The 9,503-nt window shown below is 35.3% G+C and overlaps 1 protein-coding gene across 2 annotated transcripts; it reads left to right on the top strand.

The window, feature by feature from the left end:
* The first annotated feature begins 1,427 nt into the window (after positions 1-1,427).
* On the top strand, positions 1,428-8,489 carry LOC121395662 (venom peptide SjAPI-2-like). 2 transcript variants are annotated; one of them, XM_041569757.1, is made up of 5 exons: positions 1,431-1,477; positions 4,139-4,200; positions 4,917-4,952; positions 6,563-6,757; positions 8,130-8,489. In XM_041569757.1, exons 2-5 carry the CDS (start codon positions 4,161-4,163, stop codon positions 8,327-8,329), a joined length of 471 nt encoding a protein of 156 aa, XP_041425691.1. In that variant the 5' UTR covers positions 1,431-1,477; positions 4,139-4,160; the 3' UTR covers positions 8,330-8,489. The 2 variants fall into 2 exon arrangements, with proteins under 2 accessions (XP_041425692.1, XP_041425691.1); XM_041569758.1 differs by lacking the exon at positions 6,563-6,757 and having other exon boundaries at positions 1,428-1,477.
* The last annotated feature ends 1,014 nt before the right edge of the window (positions 8,490-9,503 follow it).

Genomic DNA, 9,503 nt, shown 5'->3' with positions numbered 1-9,503 from the left:
TATGTTGCAAACATGCAAATCTTGGATTTGATTAGATTTTGTTTAGATTATTATTATACAATTATTAGACTTTAGATTTTGTTTAGACTATTATTATACAATTATTACACTTTGTTCTGAGAATTCCATTCAGATCATTGTCAGCAAATACCCCCTGTTGAGCATTTGGGTAGTTTTAAAAATAGACAGAACTTAGTCAGGGACAATAATTCTCTGCAACAAATGTACAAAAGTTGGGGCTGTCTCTGGAAATAAGAAATGTAAATGAGATCCTGACATGGGTGTTATTTCCAGTCTGATCCCTAATTGCCTTCTTAATTGTAAGCCAATAATTATTACCCAAGGTGGCATTACATCAACAAATCAGATGGACAAGAAAGGAATGCTCTGGGCTCACAACAAACTCAATCAGTCATGGGGGCACATTTACTAAAGTGTAAAATTCCTCCTCGTCTAATTTCATCAAAGTTCACCTTAAATCGCCAGGTGTATTTTCAGCAAATCTGTCCTGGCTTAAAAATTCAACTGTCAAAAAATTGCAAAATAAAAATGCATGGGTGTTTTTCAGTTTTTTTTTTTCAAGCACTGTGGAAAAACAATCATTATGTTGGGTGTTTTTCAAAGTTCTTGAAAAAGTTGATGGACGTTTTTTTCTTAAACAAGCATTAGTACATGCAGCTTTTCAGTTATGGATCACAATGACGTGTGGCAATTCTTCTACCTGTGCATTGTGCAAAAACACGTGGGATTGGGCCCAATTTAGCACGTTGCACTCTGGCCCCTCTTTATCTTCTTGCTGGTCTATCTGTCCATACGATTCAGCCATTTGCTTCAATGTCATAAAGACAGATGAACAAGAAAGGGTCGGAACAGAAAGGTAAGTAATGGGATAAATATAAATGATACAAGTTATAAATACAAATTTGGGCACTGTGGGCCAGTGGCGTAACTAGATGTTATTGGACCCCACAGCAAATTCATTTTACACCAACCTAAATATCCAGAGGTATTCCGTTTTACCAATATATATTGAAATGGCACATTAATTAGGGCCTTGTGGGGCCCCCTATACCTCCTGGGCCCTCCTGCAGTTCTCTCTCTGTATTACACCTCTGTAGAGGCACAGTAGGAAGTTAAAACACCCAAAAGACTAAAAATGAAAAACAACTGACAGATTGCAAATAGCTCTTGCACCAAACCTTTCAAGAGAACATCTTGTTATATTTCATTGTATGAAACACAAAAGTACTTTATTAAGCAAGAATATCGGGAAGAGACTTTAACCATCATCACTTTATTGTTTTCTACCCTTTAATTGCTTCACATGTTCCACTTGTGCAATGCAACCAAACCTTAAGGTGTCAGTTCGTTTTGGACTTAATTAAAGTAAAAGTCAGCGGTGTAGCGCATATAAATACTCCTGGCATGGGTTGGTATCATGTAACAAGGCACTTGCAAGCTAACGAGTTCTTCTAATGTAAGTACAATGCAAACCTGAATCTAATACTGTTTATTAAGATCTTTTGTATGGATGAGCATTAACCATGAAAAGAGGAGCGTGGTTAGTAAGAAAGAGAACTGGAGAGAGTTGTAATGTAAATTTAGCATTTTTACATTTTAATTTAACTTAAACAATGTCATTTAAGTAAAATTGGAATTTTAAAGCGGTGGTTCACCTTTAAGTTAACTTTTAATATGTTATAGAATAGCCAATTCTAAGCAAGTTTTTAAATGGCCTTCATTTCTCTGTTTTGTAGTGTTTCAATTATCTGCCTTCTTCTTCTTCTGACTCTTTACAGTTTTCATATGTGGGTCACTGACCCCATCTTAAAACAAATGCTCTGTAAGGCTACAAATGTATTATTATTGCTTCATTTTATTACTCATCTTTCTACTCAGGCCTCTCCTATTCATATTCCAGTCTCTTATTCACATCAATGCATGGTTGCTAGGGGAATTTGGACTGAAATTGCAAACTGGAGAGGTGCTGAATAAAAAACTCGAAGGTGAAAAACCCATTTAAAAAGGGTATTTTGTAATTATAGATTGACCAAGATTCTAATAGGGTAATCCTAATGGACTCCATAGTAGGGATGGGCGAAAAATGTTGCCACGGTAAGTTTCGCAGCAAATCTTTGCATTTCGCCGCAGGAGAAAAGTTTTGCGGAACTGTGGCAAAAAGTTGCTATTCGTTTAGTTTTGCGAGTCCAAAAAATCATGTAAAAAAATTATGCATCAAAAAAAAATTGATTGTGTGAATAAGAAAAATAACGTTTGTTTTGTAAACTCTCCGAATTGTTTTTGCGGTTTCACAGATTTTTTGCTCATCACTACTCCCTAAACTGAACTGATTTGATCAATGAAAACTAGTGATGGGCAAATAAATTCGGACGCCCATTGACTTTAATGCATTTGGACCAAATAGGAGCGTATATAAAAATTGTCGCGTGCGTTGAAATTGATGTCCGTCAAAATAATTTCGAAACCCATTGACTTCAATGCGTTTCACAAATTTTTCGCTGTTTCACAAATTTCGGGGGAAATTCGCAAATTTTTGGGCGAAACGGGACAAATTTGCCCATCACTAATGAAAACAAATGAATGTATTAGTTCCTCAGCATGGGAAAACTTTTCTCTTTACCTACTCTTTACCTTCAAGGTTCACCTTAAGTGATGAGTGTAATTTTTCGCCAAGCTTCACTGCGAAAATGACGTCCATAGGCTCCAATGGGAGAAAAAATTATATTAAAGTGGTTGTTCACCTTTGATATAACTTTTAGGGGCAGATTTACATACATTAATTAACCCTCGATATTCAACTGCCGAATTGAAATCCTTCGACTTTGAATATCGAAGTCGAAGGATTTACTGCAAATAGTTCGATGGAACGAAAAATTGTTACATCGAACGATTAAATCCTTCGAATCGTTAGATTCTAAGGATTTTAATCCATCAATCTAACGATTTTTCTTTGTTCAAAAAATTGCCAGGAAGCCTATGAGGACCTTCCCCATAGGCTAACATTGCACCTCGGTAGCTTTTAGGTGGCGAAGTAGGGGGTCGAATTATTTTTTAAGAGACAGTACTTCGATTATCGAATGGTCGAATATTCAAATGATTTTTAGTTCAAAACGTTCGATTCGAAGTCGAAGTCATAGTCGAAGGTCGAAGTAGTCAATTTGATGGTCGAAGTAGCCAAAAAAAACATTCAAAATTCGAAGTTTTTTTTATTCTATTCCTTCACTCGAACTAAGTAAATTGGCCCCTTAGTATGATCTAAAGAGTGAAACAATTTCCAATTGGTTTTCATTTTTTATTATTTAAAGTTTTTCAGTAATTTAGCTTTTTATTCAGCAGCTTTTCAATTTGCATTTTAATCTTGGGTCCAAATTCCCCTAACAACCATGCATTGATTTGAATAAGAGACTGGAATATGAAAAGGGGAGAGGCCTGAATAGAAAGATGAGTAATAATAAGTAGCAATAACAATACATTTGTAGCGTTACAGAGCATTTGCTTTTTAGAAGGGGTCAGCGATGCCCATTTGAAAGCTGCAAAGAGTCAGAAGAAAAAGGCAAATAACTATAAAACTATAAAAAAGAAATAATGAAAACCAATTGAAAAGTTGCTTAGAATTAGCCATTATATAACATACTAAAAGTTACTTTAAAGGTGAACCACCCCTTTAACATAGAGGCTCTTTAGATTGGCAGTTGACTATCCTGAACCTGGCAAAAAATGTTATGGTGAAAATTCATTCTTGTACTGTTGATAAAATTGACAATTTGCTGCATTGTCCTTTTTATAAAAAGCCAATGTTGTGGCAAAATTTTTTGGTGGAAATACTATGAATTTCTTACACCCTTTAATAAATATGCTTGCGTTTGTTGGACTTCTTTGAGCAGCTGAACATCATTAGTATCAACGGTGCTTGATTAATTGCCCCATTATCACTTTGGTGCAACATACTCAAGCTTGTTTTTGGGTTCGAAATACCTTCCATGCCAGGGACCTAAATTTGTATGCAATCTCCGATTTCAGTGGGTTTTATACTTCCCCACTTCACCCCTTTTACTCACTCACTTGTAAATAAACACTTTATTGTGAATTAAATCATCTCCAAATATCTTTTTCTTAGATAACCACAAAAAAAAAGAAAAATGCTGAGAGTGAGCACCATCTTTCTCGTCTGTGCTCTAGGTAAGTGTGAACTCAAATCCTTGCATATTTTTATTATTTTATTTATTAATACAGAAAAAACAAATAATAACAACATGTTTTCCAGACCATACCTAAGTTACGCTTCCCTATATCCTTCTCGGCAATCTGTCTCTCCTCTTGCAGGAGTTGGAGTCAGATTATAATGAACAGTTATATCAGATACATTGGTAAGTGCTCCCTTTGCCTAACAACGCATTAGGGCAGGGGCACACAAAGCTACAGGGGGAGATTATTTTCCCTGTGACAACTCTTCGGACAACTAATCTCCCCAAACTGCCTCCCCGCCGGCTAGAGTGTAAATCGCCAGCACTTGGAACGTTTCAGTTTCCAAAGTCGCTCGAAGTTTCATTGTGAGGACTTCAGAAAACAAAGCGTCCCAAGGGCCATTTAGGGAGATTAGTTGTTTGAAGAAGAGGTGATTTGTCACTGGGCAACTAATCTCCCCACCGTAGCTTTGTGTGCCCCCCTGTTATTTTTTCAAAATAACCAACTCCGACACAATGCTGCATGTAGAGAGACGGATTGTTGAGAAAGGGATAGAGAAGAGGGATTGAATTTATAATTTACTTTTATTGGAATGTTCCTTTTTTCCTGAGATTAATCTTTCATTAAATTTATATTGTTTCAGTAGTCCCCCTTTAACAATAGATTGTGTATTATTAACATAACTTTGTTATTTTTTTTTTATTTTTTAGCATTACATCCACTTTATGTCTATGGAGATGATGAAAGTAAGTAAAATACCAATTAGGAAATATATCAAATTACTATTATATATCATCTAAATGTATAAACATTCTTATTATTCTTTCTATCATTCATATAAATGAGCTCTAAGTTGGAATGCAGTATTTTGTATTCTAATGGATGTTTCCAATCTTTTCTATTTTTATTTCTTTGTGGGGGGCTGGTATGTAAAATGGCCAATATACTGAATCCCAATGGGGAGCCAACATAAATAAATAAAAGCCCAAATACACATTTTCTTTTGCTGTTTTGCTCTTTATGCCCATCCCAAACGTGGTCCAGACCTGTGTATAATCAGAGCCCTTTGCTTTTGCTAATTGTTCTCTGTGTTTCAGGTTTACAGATAAGGACTTTATTATACAGGGAATATACATAGAAATACATTAGCCTGATTTAATAACTCCCCCCAACCACCCACAATTGCTGTGAAATTAACAATGGCTTAATTAAGTTCAAACTTAAAGGTGTCTTCTGCTCTGTGTGATCCAACAAAAACTTTAGTTTTGTCCCTTTAAGACATTAGTATCAAAGAGAGATTGGAGACAAGAGTGTAAGCAGCCTGTGTCTGTATTGATTCAAATCACAATACATTATTCTCTAACAGAAAATCCATGCCGATGCAATAAAAATAGGGGGTCTTTCTTTTTTTTTCACAAATCACATTTTTTCTCAAAAAAATTCATGTTTTTTATTTCTCTAAAACTTGAAACATTTGAGATTTATTAAGGGACAGATTTATAAAATGGTAGATTTGAATTTTAAAAAAAATGTTTGAATCAAAACACACAAAGTCGAATTTAAAAGCACCAATTCAAATATAAATTTGAATGTGAGATTTATCACACCTCGACAATGGAAACAGTTCTAATTCGAATATTTACCACCTAAAACCTGCAGAGTTCATTTACAAGTCAATGCTAGAGGTCCATTTAACCATTTCAATATGTTCATTGCCTTCCTGACATTCAAGAAGGAAATTCGTTTTGAGTTTCATTTGTATTTGATTTGAATATGAATCGAGTTTTTGGGTTGTTCCCATTCAATCGTATTTTAGACCTTCTATTTTTTTCATAAATAACATCCCATTTAATTTGAAAACTTGACTTTTGATAACCGTAGTGTAAAAACCACAAAAAACTTGAATACAAAACTTCACCAAGTAAAACTAGTCGAGGTCCTATAGAAGTACATTTTTTAGCCTTTCAGACTTTTAGAGGTGTTTGGATATTTTTCTTTGCTTGTAAAAGTTTTAGAGGTTTTTGTATATTTCAGCACATCAATCAGCACTTTTTTCATTCATACTTTTGATATTTGGATCATTTAATAATGTGGTTTTAGAGAAAATGAGTTTAATCAGTTTCAAATCGCTCTAATACCACTAAAATTTGACCTTAAATAAATGGGCCTCCCAATATGTTGTTTGTAGATTTTTCGTTTGGTATTTCAATTTATAGAATAAATAAATAAATATATATATATATATATATATATATATATATATATATATATATATATACACTGTTTATCTTTTAAATAATCAGACTTATAAACATATAAAACATTTCCATACTTAAATTTGTTTCTTTTCTGACAGCGTGGGGCTGTTTGCCTAATCAAGTCTGGAATTCGTGTGGAACTGCCTGTCCCTTGAATTGTCAGAACTTCAGAAACCCACCAGATGTGTGCATATTGTCCTGCCAGAGAGGGTGCTTCTGCAAGGAACCCTATATCTTTCAAAATGGCGACTCGGGCCCCTGTGTTCTGCCCAGTCAATGCCCTCCTTCTCAAGGTAAAGGAAAACTCTTAACTTTGTATATTTGGCTCTTTATCTTGAAAATGTCTTCGCCCGTTCTTGCCCTTGTGGAAAACTGTAACTAAGTATAAAAATCATATATTATTAATAATTTAACACAAGGAAATTGGAGAGACTTTAAATGTTTTGGTTTTTTTTTTTGCCTTCCTCTGGATCAACTAGCAGTTAGTCAGGTTAAAAAAAAAGTTGATGGACGGAAGGAATCCCTTTCTCCCACATACTTCTTAACATAAAAACATCACATCATAGATAAATAACATAAGTTCCTCTGGCAGGGAATACAGGAACCAGGCAAGAACTAGGAACCTCCACAGCCCAAAATTTCTCTGACATTCCCAAGTGGCTGCATGACGTGTAAAGACAATGGTCCTCCAAGGCTATATTTTGCTCTGTGTGATCCAGCAAATATCAAAAACTTAGTTTAGTCCCTTTAATACAGTGATCCCCAACCAGTGGCATGTGAGCACCGTGTTACTCAGCAACCCCTTGGATGTTGCTCCCAGTGGCCTCAAAGCAGGTGCTTATTTTTGAATTCCTGGCTTGGAGGCTATTTTTGGTTACATAAAAGCTATGTTCTGCCAAACAGAACCTCCTGTAGGCTGCCAGCTAACGAATAGCCAATCACAGTCCTTATTTGTCACCCCAGGGACTTTTTCACGCTTGTGTTGCTCCCCAACTCTTTTTTACATTTAAATGTGGCTCACGGGTAAAAATGGTTAGGGACTGCTGATGACATTGGAGTGAGGTTGGAGAAAGGATTGTAAGCAGTCTGTATCTTTATTGATTTTAATAGAATTAAGGCACTTCATCCATACCAAAAATCCATGCTGATGTAATTTTTTAAAAAAATATATAATTTCGAAATTCAACTTGGGGAAATGTATTTTTAAAATTGAATTCTTTAAACTCGGACAAATTTAAACGACTTGAAGTCAATTCGAGAAAAAAAAACTTGAATGTCAGGAAGGCTGCAAACATCTCCAAATTGATCACTGGACCCTTCCCATTGATTTAAACAGTAATTCGGCAGGTTTAAGGTGGCAAATAGTCGAATTTGAATTCTTAAAGTGACAGAGTATGATAAATTAGATTTTTTTTTAAAAACTCAAATCGAGTTAGGATAATTCCCTAGTTGAATTTGAGAGTTTTGACCATAAAAAAATTAGAAAATTTGAATTTTCAATTTGACTATTAATAAATCTGCCCCTTAATGTCTAAAAACATTCTTTGTAGATCTTAGGCATGGTGCTTGAAATTATAGAGAATATATACACACTGATATGTTGACCTTTAATATTATAGAACGTATATCACACTTATACATATGATTGTATTTTTTTTCTGACAGACCAAAGCTGCCCACCTAATCAATTATGGGACGAATGTGGAACTGCCTGTCCCTTGAATTGTCAGAACTTTAGAAACCCACCCGAGGACTGCACTAAAGACTGCGTGTCTGGGTGTTTCTGCGAGGAACCTTATGTCTTTCTAAGTGGCAAATCTGGTCTCTGTGTTCCGCCCTGGCAATGCTATCGATCTAAAAAATAAGGAAAACTCCAGAAGTGCATATGTGGCTCTTTATCATTAAAATCTGTTGGTTTATCATCTTCACCTTGCTGGACAACTTTTACCAAACGTAAAATGTACAAAGTTTAATATGAAGCATTCATCTTTCCCAGTGAATGAGTAAATTCAACACAAAAAATAATTTACTGCTTGTGCTTATTTATTTCTTTTTTGTGAATCAAGATCACTGATCTTTAGAGTCAAATGAATCTTCTAGTTCAAAAGTTACAGCCTCACATCTTGGGAATGGGGTGGGATGGGGGACATGACTGGAATGGGCAGTGCACCATATTCCATTATCTATATAGACTTTCCATGTTCAGGAATATATGACCCCAATGAGATAAAGCAAAATATTCTCCAATGTGCATAACATTTTTACAAAATATGTTAATGGATTCAATGATTGATTTAGGAATTTACAAAAATACCTGACTCTAATCTGCTCAATGTGGGGAACAAATGTTGGGGAAACAAACTTAGACAGACCCCTCCTTTGGACTCTCCATTTCCCATTACTGCTATTTTGCTTCTCCACATAAAGTTACATTATGCTTCATAAACTCTGTAATATCTTTGTACATAATTAACAAAAACAAACTAACCATTAGGTATATACATTTTGGGAGTGTTAGCAATTTAAAGAACTGCTTTTCATTTTTCTGAGGGTCAGCGCATAATCCAAATACCGAAATTACCCTTCAGTCCACCCTTGTGAGCTGTAGTCTTTAAATGTCCTCCAAGAATCCTAAAAACCTGTTCAGCCAATGGGTTGCAATGTTTCCGTCATTTTACATCAGTCCCCTACCCAGGACCTCTATTGTTCCTTCCCTATCCTGGAATTCCTATCCTGGAATTTCCCACTTACAATTTTTTTTTTGCTATCTCAAATGTTAGCTGCTACCTGGTGGGTGATTTACTTGAACAGGCTAGACCCTTTAGTAATCTCTAAACTACTTGAGTTTGTAACTGACTAATGCTATTCCTCTCGGACAATAACCTTCTGGACCACCTACAATCTGGTTTTATGAAACAACACTCCATTGAGACTGCTCTAGCTTGACTAACTAATGACTTTTAACAGCTAAAGCCAACAACCATTCCTCACTACTAATAGTGCTTGATCTCTCTGCTACATTTGACACTGTGGGTCATC

Source organism: Xenopus laevis, chromosome 7L, assembly GCF_017654675.1.
Source record: "Xenopus laevis strain J_2021 chromosome 7L, Xenopus_laevis_v10.1, whole genome shotgun sequence".
Taxonomy (NCBI): Eukaryota; Metazoa; Chordata; class Amphibia; order Anura; family Pipidae; genus Xenopus; species Xenopus laevis.
The sequence above is the reverse complement of the archived record's forward strand: the minus strand, read 5'-3'. Positions and strand labels throughout refer to the sequence as shown.

Excerpts from the sequence above, each read along its gene's own strand:
- LOC121395662 (XM_041569757.1), top strand. The coding sequence starts at position 4,161 with ATGCTGAGAGTGAGCACCATCTTTCTCGTCTGTGCTCTAG. Across the intron at positions 4,953-6,562 it reads TGTCTATGGAGATGATGAAA|CGTGGGGCTGTTTGCCTAAT; the intron begins GTAAGTAAAATA and ends CTTTTCTGACAG. Across the intron at positions 6,758-8,129 it reads TCAATGCCCTCCTTCTCAAG|ACCAAAGCTGCCCACCTAAT; the intron begins GTAAAGGAAAAC and ends TTTTTCTGACAG.